The sequence below is a fragment of the Thamnophis sirtalis genome, unplaced genomic scaffold, assembly GCF_051295495.1.
Source record: "Thamnophis sirtalis isolate CommonGarterSnake01/CBP01778 unplaced genomic scaffold, rThaSir2_p1.2 scaffold_4, whole genome shotgun sequence".
NCBI lineage: Eukaryota > Metazoa > Chordata > Lepidosauria > Squamata > Natricidae > Thamnophis > Thamnophis sirtalis.
The window spans coordinates 133391425-133409429 of record NW_028261384.1 but is presented as its reverse complement, the minus strand read 5'-3'; the positions used below and the strand labels follow the sequence as shown (position 1 = coordinate 133409429).

Genomic DNA, 18005 nt, shown 5'->3' with positions numbered 1-18005 from the left:
GCCCGCTGAGCGCGCGCAGGGGTGCGGGGGCGTTGTTCGCGACGACACATTGATTGTTTATATATCAGATTGTTTTGATTAAAGGCGCAGGAACACCGGGGAGACGTCTTCTGAGCGAGGCGTTTTCTGTAGAGCAGCAGGGAGACTGGGGAGACGTCTGCAGGGTCGCAGGTACACATCAGCTTTGGGCCACACGTGCGTACCTGCGCGGGGCTCTCTTCCCTGGAGCCTTTGCGCATGGCCCAGGAGCTTTTGCGCACGGCCCAGGAGCCTTTGCGCTGCAGCGATCATGTCCCCCGGCCGCTGCAGCGATTATGTCCCCCGGCCACTGCAGCGATCATGGCCCCCGGCCGCTGTGCGGCCCGGTGCCAGGTACTCCACGGCCCAGCACCAGTCTGCGGACCGGGGGTTGGGGACCACTGATATAATCAGTTCAGTACTCAAAGTTTGCTAACAGTTGCAAAACCTACAATAGCTCACGGCACTCAGATCGGATCAGCCCAGCATCTAACAAACAGAGAGCTAACAGTCGTTATGGCTCCCTCTTATGGCCGATTGAGGAAAACAGCAACCAATCACATTTTACAGTATGATTTAAAGAAACAGGTACAACATTGTTACATGATTTATATATTGCCAACCCAACCGTTAGATTATATTCCTAACATTGCCCATTCCCTGTTTGTTCATCTTTTGGAGGGGGCAATCACTGCCAAGGTGGAGCTTTACTCCTAAGTCAACCCTGCATTCTTAGTTTTTCTTGTCTTCAGACAGCTCTGTGAATGAGCACACTGGGAACAGGATCCAGCTGTTCTTCTGCCTCACTGCTGTCTAACTCCCTCTCTGATTCTGACATAAAGCCTTTGTCTGAGTTTACCTTAACCCCCAGGACCGGCCCATGTTTCTCCCCAACCTCCTCACTGTCCAACTCTGCTACCAGCTCTGCTGGCCTCCGGTGGGACACAAGAGACCCCCTCTTCTTTGTGGCAGTCCCTGAGATATTGGAATACTGTTATCATGTCACCCCTAATCCTTTTTTTCATTAAACTAGACATGTGTTTTTAAGTCTGAAATTATTGCCAGTTGAATTCTGATGGTGTCACTCAACATGTCACAGATGCCACAATCCTCTAAATTTCATCTTATTTCTACTACGTTTCTGAGTCTTGAAACTACTGTTCCAATCATTATATGAATTTGAGGTTCCTTTCCTTTTATGGATTACATTCTGGATGGATTTTTAGACTTCGGCATTCAATGTGGTGTAACATAGTTAGTTCTCAACTTACAACCCTCTGTTTACCGACTGTTTGAAGTGACAACATTGCTGAAAAAGGTGACTGATGGCTATTTTTCACACTTAAGACCAGTGCAGCATCCCCCATGGTCACATGATAAAGATACAGGTGTGGAGAGGAATGGAATGGGACAGAATGGAATCGATTGGGATAGAATGGGATAGGGAAAAGGGAATAACAAAGTAGGAAGGGAAATTGTAGTTCTCCTAGTCAACACGTTCAATGATAACAATATTTTATCATTGAACGTATCTAACAATAACAATTGGAAGGGATCTTGGAGATCTTGTAGTCCAACTCCCTTCTCAAGCAAGAAGCCCTACACCACTTCAGACAAATGGTTGTCCAGTCTCTTCTTTAAAACTTCCAGTGTTGGAGCATTTACAACTTCTGGAGGGAAGTTGTTCCACAGATTCATTGTTCTAACTGCCAGGAAATTTCTCCTTAGTTCTAAATTGTTTCTCTACTTGTTTAGTTTTCACCCAGTGCCTCTTGTCCTATCTTCAGGTGCCTTGGAGGAAAGCTTGACTCCCTCTTCTTTGTGGCAGCTCCCATGACATGTTATCATGTCACCCCCGAATCTTTCTTTTCATCAAACTAGACGTGTTTTTAAGTGTAAAATTATTGCCAGTTGAATTCTAATTTAAGTCTAAAATTATTGCCAGTTGAATTCTGATTGTGTCACTCAAAATGTCACCGATGCCACAATCCTCTAAATTTCATCTTATTTCTACTACATTTGAAAGTTCTGGAACTGTTGTTCCAATCATTATCTGAATTTAAGGTCCCTTTCCTTTTATGGATTACATTCTGGACAGCTGTTTTGACTTCGGCATTCCGAATGGTGTATATGAAAGGATTGAGCATTGGGATAAGAGTGGTGTTCAAGACCGCCACAGTCCTTGTGAAGTGGTTTGAGGAGTGGACATCAGGCCTCACGTACATGAAGGCAAGAGCACCATACAAAATGGACACCACCAACAGGTGAGATGAGCAGGTGGAGAAGGCCTTCTTCCTCCCCACGGCGGAGGGAACCCGTAGGATGGTGGCAATGATGAAAATGTAGGACAGAATGATGAGAAGCAAGGTCATAATCACACTGACAAAGGCACCCAACATTCCGAGAAACTCAATGACATGAGTGTCCGCACAGGCGAGGCTCAACAGAGGACCGAAATCGCAGAAGAAATGGTCAACAACATTGGACCCGCAGAACGGCAGTTTCCAAACCATAAAACTATTAGGAAAGATAATAATAAAGGTGGCATACCAGGTGGCCAGAGACATTTGAAGGCACACGTGCTTGGACATCATGATGGGATACTGAAGGGGCTTGCAGATGGCCAGATAGCGGTCAAAGGCCATAGCGGTGAGGATGAAAAGTTCTGTACTACCAAAATAGAAGTGAAAAGACACTTGAGTAAAGCAACAGTAGAAACAGATTGTGGTTTTGGTTTGTATAAACGTCTGTAGTAACTTGGGTACCACAGTGGAGGTATAGCAGATCTCCAGGAAAGCAAGGTTGCTGAGGAAGAAGTACATCGGGGTCTGAAGTCTTGGCTCAATTGCGACGATGATGAGGATGAAGCCATTCCCAAGGATGGTTACCAGGTATATGAAGAGACCCAGCACAAAGAAGAATCGGTGAAAATCATACAGAAAAGGAATTCCTAATATGATGAACTCAGTTACTCTGGACATATTCCTAGGCTCCATCATTTCCAAATGGTCAATGATTTCTCAGCGGTAGCTCAGATAACATCTAGCATTTCAAAAATTACTGCTAAGGCATACATTACATTTTCAAATAAAGTTAAGAAACAGAAACAGATGAAGAAAAAAAATCTCAATGCAGGAAAAAAGGATGGAGGAAGGAAGCACAGTGCATTGAAAACTTCTGAAATGTTCTATTTATCTACATTTGTCTGTCTGGAAAACTGACTATTCTTGTTGTAACACCTACACATTTAATGAAAAAAGGAAATGCATTTTATCATTTGAAATATATTATGCCCATAAGTATATCAAAAGTCACTATGGTGATGTCAAAATTCACATAATGCACCGCATTATATTTCAGTGTTTGGATTGATATTTCAGGCATTAACCTGGCCATCTTCTGTTTTCCTGAAATAAAAGAAGAATGCATTTAAGCAGAGAGAAAATAACTTCCTAAATAAAGGAGAGCTGAAAGGTGATTTTTCAAAAGGCAACTGTACTTTCCTTGTTTTTCCTTGAAGATGTTTTGCTTCTCATCCAAGAAGTTCTGACTAGATGACATGAGGATGTTCGTACTATTAGTTCTTCTTAAGAGCCAAGGTGGCGCAGTGGTTAAATGCAGCACTGCAGGCTACTGCTAGAACAGCAGTTCAGCGGTTCAAATCTCACCGGCTCAGGGTTGACTCAGCCTTCCATCCTTCCGAGGTGGGTAAAATGAGGACCCAGATTGTTGGGGGCAATATGCTGACTCTCTGTAAACCGCTTAGAGAGGGCTGAAAGCCCTATGAAGCGGTATATAAGTCTACTGCTATAAGTCTACTGCTAAGTCTACTGCTATTCCTGTCAGAATTAAACCTTCCATCCCTCCCACCATTCAGTCATAAGCGATGAATCTTCTTAGATGGGAAGCAAAACATCTTCAACGAAAAACAAAGACAACTTAGTTATCTTTTGAAAAAGTACTTTTGAGACAACCATGATCTGGATAACTCAGGATTTCCAAGATGAATGAATAAAGATGATTAATTTGGGAGGCATTGCCCAACATTTTGACATACCAGATTCATTTCTGAAATCTCACCTGGAAATAGTCAGATTATGATTGCTAAGAAAACAAAAGAATGACTAAAAAGGTATAGTCATGGAAATAGTAATATATTAATTTTATCTGAATAATCAGACATACTTTTACCAACACCAGTCTTATTCTTTGAACTGGGAAGTGCTACTATAAATCTTTGCAACCATCTCAGTGTTTGGTGAGTGCCACTCAGATCAAAGAAATGCAAATAAAATTGTCAGATCTCCATGCTCTCAATTTTTATGCCTTAAAAAATGGGAGATTTTTTTTAAGGTGCTGAAAATTCTCAACCTCTTAAGGCAGCAATTAAGAAAACAAGCAATCCAAAAGACTTGGGAGTTTCTGCATAATAGAATAGCCAGCTCTAAAGGCAAGCAGATTCTCTGTTGGGGCAACTGCTTTTTAGTTATTTCGATTGATATTATGAGACTGGGAGGAGGGTGATTGGAATTGCCTGGAAATAGGATTTGGGAATTTTGAATCTTGACTTACCTTGGGGGCAAGTAATTTTAGCTCCAAGGAGCTCTGTTTTAAAAATTTAGCCTCTACAATCCCATATCTTTGTTTCATCTTACATTTTTTGGGGTGGTGGAGAAGGGAGGGAGGACAGGAGAAAGTGATTTGAGCATTAATGAAGAAGAACTGGTAGGACTGGGCAATGCAAAGCTTGCTTAAAAGGTTGTGCTGTCTAACTGGCCTCCATCTTCACTCGCATCTTTAATAAATCCCTAGAGATCTGCTATGTTCCTTCTTGCTTCAAATGCCCTACTATCATCCCAGTGCCGAAGAAGCCCTCCGTCAAGGAATGAATGACTTCAGATCAGTTGCTCTTAACATCATTGAAAGACTAGTGCTTGGCCACATGAGAAACATCACAGTTCCACTGTTACACCCCCTTGCAATTTGCCTACTGAGCAAATAGATCGACAGATGATGCTGTTAATATAACTCCACACTACATCCTACAACATCGTGAATCTCCAAAGACCTACGCAAGAGTCCTCTTTGTAGACCAGCTTTGCATTCAATACTATCATGCCAGATATTCTTCTAACTAAACTAAATCATCTAGCTGCACCTGATCACATTTGTAAATGGACCATATGTTTCCTAACAGATAGGATGCAGCAGTTGAAACGAGGCAAAAATCACACCAGATACCTATACAATTAGCACAGGAGCCTCCCACGGATGTGTGATCTCTCCACTTCTCTCTATACACCAATGACTGCATCTCAAAAGATCCCACTGCTAAAATACTGAAGTTTGCAGATGATACAACAGTGATTGGTCTCATTCAAGACAACGATGAATCTGCATACAGACGGGAAGTTGAACAACTAGCTTTGTGGTGCAACCAGAACGATCTTGAACTATATACACTAAATACACCACAAGAAATGGTGGTGCATTTTAGAAGAAAACCTCCTATACTACCACCTCTTACAATACTAGACATCACAATATTAACAGTAGAGGCCTTCAACTTTCTAGGTTCTATCATATCTCAAGACTTAAAATGGACCCCTAACACCAAATATGTCATCAAAAAAGCATAACAAAGAACATTCTTTCTGCGCCAACTCAGAAAGCTCAAACTGCCCCAGGAGCTGCCGATTCAGTTCTACAGAGGAATTATTGAGTCTGTCATCTGCACCTCTATAACTGTCTGGTTTGGCTCTGCAATCAAACAAGACAGACACAGACTTCAGAGGATAATCAGAACTGCAGAAAAAAACAATGGCTACCAACCTGCCTTCCACTGAGGACTTGTATACTGTACGAGTCAAAAACAGGACTGTGAAAATATCTACAGACCCCTCACATCCTGGACATCAATTGTTTCAATTTCTACCCTCAAAATGATGCTATAGGGCACTGCACACAGAACAACTAGACATAAGAACTATCACTTAGAGTCATGTCTTATGATTCTTGATGAATGCATTTTTTTTCCTTTTATGTACACTGAGAGCTTATGCTCCAAAGATAAATTCCTTGTGTGTCCAATCACACTTAATGGAATTCTTTATTGGCCAAGTATGATTAGACACACAAGGAATTTTGTCTTTGGTTACTACTAGTCATAGGTTGCTAAATAAGGAATCAAATTATACTAGGAAACAAATAAAGCAATGTAAATCGTAATGATACAAGCAACAAGGTTATAGTTATAAGTGGGAAGAGATACTTACTAGGAAGGATGAGAAGAATAAAAGTAATACAGTCTTTTAGTAAATACTTTGATAATGTTGAGGGAATTTGTTTAGCAGAGTGATGGCATGGGGGGGGGGCTGTCCTTGTGTCTATTTGATCTGGTGTGCAATGTTCTATAATTTTGAGGGTTAGAAGTTGAAACAATTGATGTCCAGGATATGAGGAGTCTGTTGATGTTTTCACAATCCTCTTTTTACCCGTGCAGTATTTAAGGATTCTCCTTCATCTAGAAGACCTCCAAGGTTCCTTTCAGCTCCATTCCAATTCTCATCCATCTGTCTTAAGCCTGAGATTTTAAATTAAGTACAGCTTTGCCAATTTCTATATAGCAAAGTTGCATGTTTTCGGCTGATATATTTAATCTCAATAAGAAGAAATTGCACTCATGATGCAGAAATGTGTTAAGGTTGACATTTCAGCAGGAAGTATACACTATTGTCAACAACAACATGTTCAAGAAGAAGAAAAAAAATATAGAATCTCCATTCTTACCCTTCTGGCCATCATCAAACGTATTGTGAAGATGATTTTACCACAGAAAGATTCTACATATAAATCTCTTCCCTAAGACAGAATAATCAGAAAATTGTAGTTCCTTAATTGCTCCTCAGGGGTATTGTAACTGATGTAATAGTTTCCCTTAGGCCAATGAGTAGTTTATGTATCGATGTCTTCAAAGAACAGCTTTGACATAATGGAAATGGGTCATCTGAAATTATCTAGGCCAAGATGGGAAAAAGGGATTGATCATTAGGAAGGCAGATTAAGTAGAAGGTCTTTCTTTTGGAGATAACTCTGTCTAGGCCAGAGGTGTCAAACTCAATTTCATTGAGGGACCTATCAGGGTTGTGTTTGATCTTGGGGGACAGGATGGGCATGGCCAAGGTGGGTGTGGCAGGTTCGACATCACTCATGCCAGGGGCACCTGTGGTGGTCAAGTGCTAAGGCAGGACTTCCCTAAAATCCTCCCTAACTCATCATCTCCTTCCTTCCTTCCTTCCTTCCTTCCTTCCTTCCTTGCTTCCTTCTTTCTTTTTTTCTTTCTTTCTTTCTTTCTTTCTTTCTTTTTCTTCTTTTTCTTTCCCTCTTCATTCTTCTTCCTTCCCCTCCTTCCTTATTTTTCCTCCCTTGCTCTCTTTCCATATATTTTTTTGTCTTTCCTCTTTCCCTCTCTCCTCTCCTGTCCCTTCTTGCATGCTCAAATGAAAAAGGGGTAAACATTTCTCCTTTGGTTTTTGGTTTGTTTTGATAGCCCTCTGCCAGCAAAAACAGAGCTCAGGGACCACAAGTGGCCCCCCAACACCCTGCTTTTGGCCACGACGGCCTCTTGCAGCCCTCTGCAAGCAGAAATGGAACACAGGGACCCCCACGTGCCCCCCTAAGCTCCATTTTTGCTAGGCAGAGGCACCGTGGTGCAGTCCTTTGCTGTTTCTAGGCCAAACACATGGGCCAAATCAAAGCACTCCAGAGGATGAATCAGGCCTGCAGGCCTTGAGTATGACACCCTGGTCTAACCCACCAAACCATTCAGGTAAGACTTATTAAGATTTTCAAGAAGGCTCAGAAATATTCCTTTATATTGAGATGAAGTTGGGAACTGTCTGTTGGCTTTTGGGAATTCAGGTGGTCCTTGATGTATAACCAGAATTAAGTCAAAAGTTTCCCTCACTAAGCAAGACAGTTGAGTTTTGCCCCATTTGACAACTTTAGTTAAGTGAACCACTTCGTTGATTAAAGTTAATAACATGGTTATTACCGTATTTTTCAGAGTATAAGACGCACCCTTTTTCCCCTCAAAAAAGAGGGTGAAAATCTGGGTTTGTCTTATAACTGAATACAGCATTTGTGGCCTACCGAAACCCCACTCCCCTTCACCAAAATGGCCTGGCAGAGGGTTTGGGAAGCTTGCAAAGTGCTCATGAGGGCTGGGGAGGGCAAAAAATGGGCGGTTTTTGCTCATTTTTGCCCCCACATCCCCCAGGAGCACTATAAGAACCTACAAAAGCTCTGCATGGCCCCCTTTTTTTGCAAAAATAGAGGCATGCAGAGGGTTTGAGAGGTCTCCAGAGTGCAAAAACTTTTTTTTAAAAAATTCACCTCTTCGAAATCATGGTGCATCTTATACTCCAGTGTGTTTTATAGACCGAAAAGTATGGGAAGTGGATCTGGTTTCCCCATGGACTTTGTTTGTCAGAAGGTCATAAAAGCTGATCACATGACCCTGGGACACTACAACTATCCTAAATATATGGCAGTTACCAAGCATCTGAATTTTGTTTACGTATTCAATTCAATTCAATCATTCAACATGAGCCGTGTTGGCCTAGTGGTTAGAAGGCAGTATTGCAGATTGACTCTGCTCACTGCCAGGAGTTCGATCCTGACGGATTCAAGGTTGACTCGGCCTTCATCCTTGCAAGGTCAGTAAAATGAGGAGCCAGATTGTTGGCAATAATGTGCTTGCTTTGTAAACCATTTAGAGAGTGCTGTAAGGCACTACGAAGCCGTATATACAGGGGTGGGTTTCAAAATATTTTACTACTGGTTTCATGGGCGTGGCTTATTTTGTGGGTGTGGCATGTTTTGTGATTGTGGCTTGGCAGTCATGTGACCAGGTGGGCTTGGCCAACTTGTAAAATGTGGTGAAATTCACTTAACAACGCTCTTGCTTAGCAACCAAAATTTTGGGCTCAATTTTGGTCATAGGTTCTCTTTCTTTCCTTCCTTTCCTTCCTTGCTTCCTGGGAAGGCAAGTGAGACTGCTGGAAAGGCCATGTGGAAGGCAGCCAAGCATGTCAGGTCCAAAAAAAGCCTTAAAAACAGACCAAAGAAAACCTGTTTGTTGTTGCTGTTTTCTAAATTTAGGTGCATCTTATAGTCAGGTGCGTTTTATACTCAAAAAAAAATACAGAAAATCATATCACATATACTATTCTTGTTAGTCATCCTGGCTTAGATGCACATTCATTCTTGATCCTAACTATTAAAAAAAGATTAATCTCATTCCTTTATAATACACCTGTGTATATGAAGTTCTTTATAAAGTTATACTTCCTTAAATGAAAGTTTTACATCACTTGCAGTATCCCTGAGGACCTGTTAAGAGATCATGTAAGGGGAGGGAAACCCTTCCAGCTATTCACACTTACTAAACAGAGTTATATGTAAGATTTTTCTTTGTTAATATGGTCTCCAGAACACGCTCAGAACACTCTGAGAAGGTAAGAACGGAGATTATCTATTGGATCTGGTTAAACACTGTGCCCTTATCAACAGCTGTAAAACTAATGTTTGTGAGAAAAAAAGATCAACTTTATTCTGTGCTGAAAGGAGAAATTCTTTAACATGTGGAAGCTGTGATGATAGATAGATAAATAGTTAGCCAGCAAGAGAGTATGTGTGACAGAGAGAGAGAGATGATAGATAATACAAGATAGATAGGTAGGTAGGTAGGTAGGTAGGTAGGTAGGTAGGTGGGTGGGTGGGTGGGTGGGTGGGTGGGTGGGTAGTGGGTGGGTGGGTGGGTGGGTGGACGGAAGGACGGAAGGACGGACAGACAGACAGATAGATAGATAGCAAGAGAGTATGTGTGACAGAAAGAGATGATAGATAACAGAAGATAGATAGATAGATATAGATGATAGATAGAGATAGATAGATAGATAGAGAGAGAGAGAGAGAGAGAGAGAGAGAGAGAGAGAGAGAGAGAGAGAGAGATGGATGATAGATAGATGGATGATAGAGAGATAGGATGCATGGATGCATGGGTGGATAATAAATGGGTGGGTGGGTGGATTGGATTGGATTGGATTGGATTGGATGGATGGATGGATGGATGGATGGATGGATGGATGGATGGATGGACGGACGGACTGACAGAGAGACGGAGAGACAGACAGATAGTTAGACAGACAGATGGACAGATGGATTGACAGAGAGAGGGGGCAGGAGATGTAGACAGACAGACTGACAGACAGATGTAGGCTGACCCATGATGTATAGATGATCAGGAATGTAGGTGATGCTATTGGAATGATAGCCATAAATCATACCAAGTTTTGAAACCCTAGGTTTTATAGGGCCTTGAAAATCATGCCAGGATTCAAACTCTTGTCATGGAGGTGTTGAGATAAAGTCATGCCTGGACCAGAGTCCAAACTGACTCTGCTTTATTTCAATCTAATTAAGCACCATGAAATGAAATTCCTGTGAATGCAGTGATGATTTTTTTTCTGTTGTATTAATCTGTTTCAATTGGGGAGGTGGGAAGATTTCTAGGAACCCATTCAAGATTTAGTCTTGACCATTGATGATCCTTGAATTTTGCATCCTTCACTTCTATCTACCAAGGTTAATTCTTCCTACAAGATAAGGGGAATGGACTTAAGAAGCACAAAATAGCCACCTTCTCCCCTAATTGTTATTGAAAGCTCTTTCTGCTCCTGCAGTAGAGGAAAAGTTACTTCCTGGTCAAGGGATGACTTCACAATATCTCTTCTTGTGAAGGTAATTAAAATGAACCCAAACCTGATGATTAGGAAGAATTTGTAAATGGAGATGGACATTGTAGAAGGCAGAAAGAATGCTTTGAAGTTCAGTAGGTATCTGAGCCCTTGGAAGATAAATAGAAAGAACCCATTTGAGATTTAGTCTGGACTATTGATGGTCCAGCAGCCTTGAATTTTGCATCCTTTGCTTCTAAGAAGATCAGCTAGGAAAACTCTTTCTGATCATGTAGTATTTTTTCTTTATGTATGTTTCTTTATGTAGAATATGTCTATTCTATTCTATTCTATTCTATTCTATTCTATTCTATTCTATTCTATTCTATTCTATTCTATTCTATTCTATTCTATTCTATTCTATTCTATTCTATTCTACTCTACTCTACTCTATTCTATTCTATTCTATTCTATTCTATTCTACTCTACTCTACTCTACTCTACTCAACCCTACCCTACCCTACCCTACCCTACCCTACCCTACCCTACTCTATTCTATGAAAAGTTGTTTCGTAGTTCAAGGGATGACTTTAAAAAATCTGTTCTTCTGAAGGTAATTAAAATGAGACCAACCTGATTATCATGAAGTATTTGTAAACTGAGATGAACATTTTTTTAAAAAAGCAGGGAAAATATTTTGCACTTCTGTTTTGAAGTTCAGCAAGTATTTGAGCCCTTGGAAGCTAAATGAAAGGAATCAGGTAACGTTACATAACTATTTATCTGATTTGTATTCTACTTGTTGTTCAGAAATTCAACGCAGCATGCATTTTTTTCCGTATCGCACTCCCTCCATTTGTTCTCCAGAGCAACAAAACTTTCCCTGGTGTGAAATGTGTAAAAAAAATCTTTACATCAACCATCTTCCATTCCCAGTTGAATCATGAACCAACATAAAGCACTCAGTCTATTAATATGGATTATTTGTAGCTGCTAAATATTATTTTGAAAATGCAAAAATGCTGAAACGGGAGTGATTCTTCTGTTGAGCTTAAGTATCAGTGGATCTAAGTCTAAGGAGCCTAAGGGAATTGTTTATTTGTTTAGTTTGTCACTCATGTACAAGATAACAGGAATAAGAATAAACATGAATAAAAATACAGGAAATAGGTACAAATAAATGGGGACAGTAGGACAGGGATGTTAGGTGTGCTGATGCACTTATGCTGTTGTCCCTACTGACCTTTTAGGAATAGGGTAAGGTCAACAGTAGACAGTTTAAGGTTTAAGTTATGGGGGTTTGAGGATGTAACAACAGAGTCAGGTAGAGCATTCCAGGTGTTGACCACTCTGTTGCTGAAGTCGTATTTTCTGCAATCGAGTTTGAAGCGGTTTACCTTGAGTTTGTATCTGTTGCATGCTCGTGTATTATTGTGGTTTTATTTGCAATTGGCTTGCAAATATTTAACTTGGGCTTATTCTGTGGATGTAACATCATAGATCAATAAAGAGCAGGGTGCTCTTTTAAGACCATCCTTGTAAAGCTATAGAAAGTTGCTACTCTTTGAAAATGACATGGGTTATTATGATTTGGAACCTGTTAAAAATCTGAGCAAAATATTTTTTTTTAAAGAAAATGCGCTAACGTCACAATGACACAACATGCGATCTCGGGGCTCCGAGATCGCAGTCAATACTTTTGCCACTGGATGGTCCATCTGGACCTAAACCATCCCGAAGAGATGCTGATAGGGAAGAGTACGTCTTGCTGATCTCAGAGACATCGCAAAGTCCCTGGTTGATCCAAGAGAATCTCTCCTAGCTGACGACAAAAAGCACAGCCTCAGACTGCTGAAGTTGGGACAGCTCCACAATGGGAGGAAAAGCAGAAAGAGAAAGTGTGTCCATCTGATGAGGAAATTTTATCTTTATAAAGGACTGCCCAAAAAAGATTGAAGTTAAATCAAATTGGTAAAGAAAAGGAAATAAGCGGCGGAATTAGCATAATTGGACAGTGTGTTATCTTTTTTTATTTTATTTTTTTCTGTAGATGGAAGTTTTGTGAATATTTTTTATTTTTTTAAGTGAAAGTTTTGGATTTTCTTCTTCTATTTCTTTTTTATCTATGGATTAAATTTTTTCCTTTACTTCTACAATATTGGTTGGGATGGATTTTTTTCTTTTTATTTGGTTTCATTTAAGAACTTTATTTCTTCTAAGCCTGAAACATAAATAAGATTTAAAAGGTATATAAAGAGGGTAGTAAACTGAGAGGGGAAAAAAGTTACACTGCCACTTGGAGATTGGAGGTTGAGACCTGGAAACATCGCTTTTTCTTTTTTTCCCTTTGATCATTTTGACCTTGCACTTCAAAGGCTTCAGCTTGTTTATAAAGAAGGGCATGGATTGTTTACACAGGTGCCCTTTGGATGTTTGTTGCTAGCTGGAAAGAAGTGAAAACAGAGATTTGTTTTTGAACTAGGGTGGCTGTGTTTATTAATTGGAAGGATGACACAAATTCAAAAAGAAACCATAACATTGCAACAGATTATGTCTGGAATTCAAAAATTATTAGAAACAACAAAGAGAATTGAGAAGAGATTGGAAAATATTGAAAATATAAACTTTAATGTGGCAAAACCTGATGGAAAAATGGAAGATACTCAACAAATAGAAGATATTCAGCAAATGGAAAAAGTAGAGGCTGGAATTCTAAAAACCCAGGGGGGAAATGAACAAAGAGGCAAAATAACCATGGATATTGACAGTGAACTGAGTGTGGTTGGAAATGGAAATAGTGGAATAAGGAAAGGGAAGATAGATGGAAAGGTGTTTTACTACAGATTTCAAGATATAGAAGAAGAAAAAAGAGAAGAATGGATGGATTTAAGGAGAGGAATTTTGATCAAAACACTACTGATAACCATAAACTGATCAAGGAAGCTGATGGAGGGTTTCGAGATTTTACAAGATATGTAATAAGCAACAAGTTGCGAAGATAAGTCCAAACAAATTTGATTAAGGAAATAACCAGAAGACCAATTCCACAAATGGCAAAAGAAATAGGACTACACTATTACAGGCACAGGTTGAGATATGAAAATTAATAATAAAACACTAGTTAAATTTAGTTAAAATTAGAGCATTATGTTAAAAATGTAGTGATAATGATAAAATTTGGTAAATAATTGATAATGATAACAATGTACACATATATATTGGTTTGACAAGAAGAAATTTGGTATAAATTTTTAAAAGGGGAAAAAAGTAAGTTAAACATAGACAAACTATCACTAAATAAATTACTGATAATGATAATAATGTAATAATTTGTATTGACATGATAAAAGGGAAAATTGGATATAAATTGTATACAATGATTAAGAAAAGAGGTTTAAAAATTTTGTTAAAATTAGAGCATTATGTTAAAAATGTAGTGTTAATGGATAAAGTTAGACAAAGGATAATAATGTGTGTGTGTGTGTGTGTGTGTGTATGTATGTATGTATGTATGTATGTATGTATGTATGTATATAATAATAATAGTAAGTTAAACTTAGTCAAACTATCGTTAAATAAATGACTGATAATGATAACAATGTAATAATTTGTATTAACAGGATAAAAGGGAAATTGGATATAAATTGTAAACAATTTATAGGCCTCCTCCAAATTCCATCTGCCGGCCAATGTCGGCTGGCGGCTCCTCGGGGGAGGACCTTCTCTGTGGCTGCTCCGGCCCTCTGGAACGATCTCCCCGTGGAGATCCGGACCCTCACTACCCTCCCGGCCTTCCGCAAAGCAGTTAAGATCTGGCTGTTCCGGCAGGCCTGGGGCTGTTGAACTATCCAGCCCCACTCGTGGGTATGGCTGTTGTAGTATTTTAAACTGTTGTTTTTTATTTTATTTTTTGTATCCCCTCCCTTTTTATTGTTAGCCGCCTTGAGTCCCTCGGGAATTAGGCGGCATACAAACTTAATAAATTGAATTGAATTGAATGATTAAGAAAAGAGGTTTATTTTTTTTGTTATTAAACATAATTAATTTATTTTAATTTTGAATGTGTTATAAAGGTATAATGTGGTTAGATGATATTGAAAATAGATAAGGGAATGCCACTATGTGGTTTTGTTTTAAATTTTGGAATGTTTCTTAGAAAGGGACGTTAAAACAACTATAGTCATATGAAGGATGAGGTATGATGATAACAATGTATATATAAATATATGTGATGTAAAATAGATAATTTGATATGAATCAGAAGCGATGACTGTGGAAGGGATGCACGCAAACTCTTTGCAACCAATTGACACACTTTCTACAATTTGTAATAGAGGATGGTTTTGTTTGAGTTTTATTTTAAAAAAAATAAAAGAAATTGGGAAAAAATCTGAGCAAAATAATTTTTTTTCAGCCTTGTTGTGGCTCTGGAGAAAAAAAACAAAGGAAAACCCTGTCTGCCCTTCTTTCAATCTAATAGGTTTTTCCAAGGATTTTATGAGATCATGGACACCAACACCATGATTCCAGAGAAGAAAACAGCTGCTTTGAATTATGGGAAGGGCGTAACACGCTCAGAATGGCAGCAGTGCTGCAAACCACCTTGTCATTTTAAAATTTGAACCATGGCACAGTCTTCCTCCTCTCCTCTCCATTCCCTTCTCCTCTCCTCCCCTTCTTTTCTCCTCTTCTCTCTTTTCCTTGCCACTCTCTCTTCTGTTCTCCTCTCCATTCCTTTCCTCTCCTTCCCCCTTCTTTTCTTTTCTCTTCCCTCCACCCCTTCTCCTCTCCCCCCTTCTTTTCTCTTCTTCTCTCCTTTCCTCTCCACTCTCTTCTCTTCTCATCTCTTCCTCTAGCAACCCCCACTTCTCCTCTCCATCTTCTCTTCTCCTTCTCCTTCTCCTTCCTCCTCCTCCTCCTCCTCCTCCTCCTCCTCCTCCTCCTCCTCCTCCTCCTCTTCTTCTTCTTCTTCTTCTTCTTCTTCTCATTTTTCCTCTTCTTCTCCTTCTCCTTCTCCTTCCTCCTCTTCTCCTCCTTCTCCTTCTCCTTCTCCTTCTCCTTCTCCTTCTCCTTCTGCTTTTCCTCCTCCTCCTCCTCCTCCTCCTCCTCCTCCTCCTCCTCCTCCTCCTCCTCCTCCTCCTCCTCCTCCTCCTCTGTCAATTAGGATCAGCTCTAAGTTGACTCATCCATCCTTCCGAGGTTGGTAAAATGAGCACCCAGATTATTGGGGGCAATATGCTGACTCTATAAACCACTTAGAGAGTTTAGAGTTTTAGAGTTTTATTTCACTTGTATGCCGCCCTTTTCTCTAAGGGGACTCAGGGCGGCTCACAACTCAAACAAGGGAAGGGGGGTACAGACAGTTTGACAACAACACAAGACAATACATTATTAAAAAGCACAACAATCATACCATTCGAGATAGGGGCGACGATTCTTTAGCCCCAGGCCTGTCGGAACAGCCAGTTTTTAAGGGCTATGTGGAAGGCCTGGAGGGTGGTGAGGGTACGAATCTCCACGGGGAGTTCGTTCCAGAGGGTCGGAGCAGCCACAGAGAAGGCTCTCCTCCGAGTAGTCGCCAGTCGACACTGGCCGGCAGATGGAATTCGGAGGAGGCCTAATCTGTGGGATCTAATCGGTCTGGTGGAGGTAATTGGCAGCAGGCGGTCTCTCAAGTACCCAGTCCAATACCATGAAGGGCTTTATAAGTGACGACTAGTGCCTTGAAGCGTATCCGGAGACCAATAGGCAGCCAGTGCAGCTCACGGAGGATAGGTGTTACGTGGGTGAACCGAGGTGCACCCACGATCGCTCGCGCGGCTGCATTCTGGACAAGCTGAAGTCGCCAAATACTCTTCAAGGGCTGCCCCATGTAGAGAGGTCTGCAAAGCACTGTGGAGCTGTACATAAATCTAAGTGCTGTTGCTAGCACAACAACTCCGTAGAACACAATTAATGCTGCTAGTTTCTGGGCAAGGGCTCTTTAATTTGTACATATTTTCATCTTAAATTTTATAGTTTAAATGTTATGTCATACAGCGTGCCTTATTTTAATTGTGGTGCTTCTGACACGAATAAGCAAACAATTCTCATTATTTTGCTTACATGATTAAAAGAAATAAATTACCAATTGTGCGAGTCTACTTTTGGTAACTGATTCTGAAAGATAATTGGAGTTTGCAAAAACTATTCCCATATGAAATTTCAGATATTAATCCTGGATATCAGAAATGTTATGTAACATTAGCTACCCTTTATTCAGGAAGTTGGTTTTTCTTCTTACATTATGGTCTCCTTTCTATTGTAGGAAAGAAGAAGATGGCCAATGTGACTTTGGTCAAAGAGTTCATTCTTGTGGGATTTCCACAATTACAGGAGCTGACAATGGTGTTTTATACCGTAGTTCTACTGATGTACCTTCTGTCCCTTTTAGGGCACACTTTAATCATATTTGTTGTTATCATGGAACCCATGCTCCATACGCCAATGTATTTCTTCCTCCTCAACTTCTCCCTGGCTGAGATCTGTTCCACCTCCGCAGAGATCCCCAAAATGTTGACCAATATCATCTTGGGTCAAAATACCATCTGTTTTGCATGCTGTGTGGCCCAATTTTTCACCGTCTTTGCAATGGGAGGGGTTGAGTTCCTGATGCTCTCGATCATGTCTTTTGATCGCTACATGGCCATTTGTAAGCCTTTACTCTATAACATGGTCATGACCAATCCATTCATCTTTCAGTTGGCTTTGGGGTCTTGGATTGCTGGGATCCTGATTGTCTTTTCTCAGACCGTAGTGATATGGACATTCCCTTATTGCAGGGACAACGTCATTGACCACTTCTTTTGTGACGTTGGACCCGTTCTGAGATTGGCCTGCGCTGATACCACTCTGATAGAGAGAATTGGTCTCATCTATGGTGCCACTTTCATGTGGGGGTCCCTTGGCCTTTCCCTGCTATCATACATGCATATTGTAGCTGCTATAATCCGGATTTCTTCTGCCACTGGACGCTCCAAAGCCTTCCTCACCTGTGCATCCCACCTCACCGTTCTAATTATCTTCTACGCAGCAGACATGATCATGTACTTACGTCCTTCTACCCATGGGGATCCTCAACTGAATAAAGTCATATCACTTGTGCGCACCAGCTTTGTACCCATGTTAAATCCATTCATCTACACAATCCGGAACACTGAATTCAAGACAGCTCTCGACAAAACAATGAGACGGGTGGTGGTTTTTTAG

At 40.4% G+C, this 18005-nt stretch overlaps 2 protein-coding genes across 2 annotated transcripts; one reads left to right on the top strand and one right to left on the bottom strand.

Moving 5' to 3' along the window:
- Positions 1-1991: 1991 nt before the first annotated feature.
- On the bottom strand, positions 1992-2999 carry LOC148046720 (olfactory receptor 6X1-like). Its single transcript, XM_087714913.1, has one exon. It carries the CDS (start codon positions 2997-2999, stop codon positions 1992-1994), a length of 1008 nt encoding a protein of 335 aa, XP_087571039.1.
- A 14076-nt stretch (positions 3000-17075) lies between these two features.
- LOC106556575 (olfactory receptor 6X1-like) lies at positions 17076-18005 on the top strand. The gene has a single exon (XM_014075560.2). The coding sequence runs from the start codon at positions 17076-17078 to the stop codon at positions 18003-18005; it is 930 nt and encodes a 309-aa protein (XP_013931035.2).

Bases quoted from the DNA above. Each gene is read 5' to 3' on its own strand.
- LOC148046720 (XM_087714913.1), bottom strand. From the start codon at position 2,999: ATGTCCAGAGTAACTGAGTTCATCATATTAGGAATTCCTTTTCTGTAT.
- LOC106556575 (XM_014075560.2), top strand. From the start codon at position 17,076: ATGGCCAATGTGACTTTGGTCAAAGAGTTCATTCTTGTGGGATTTCCA.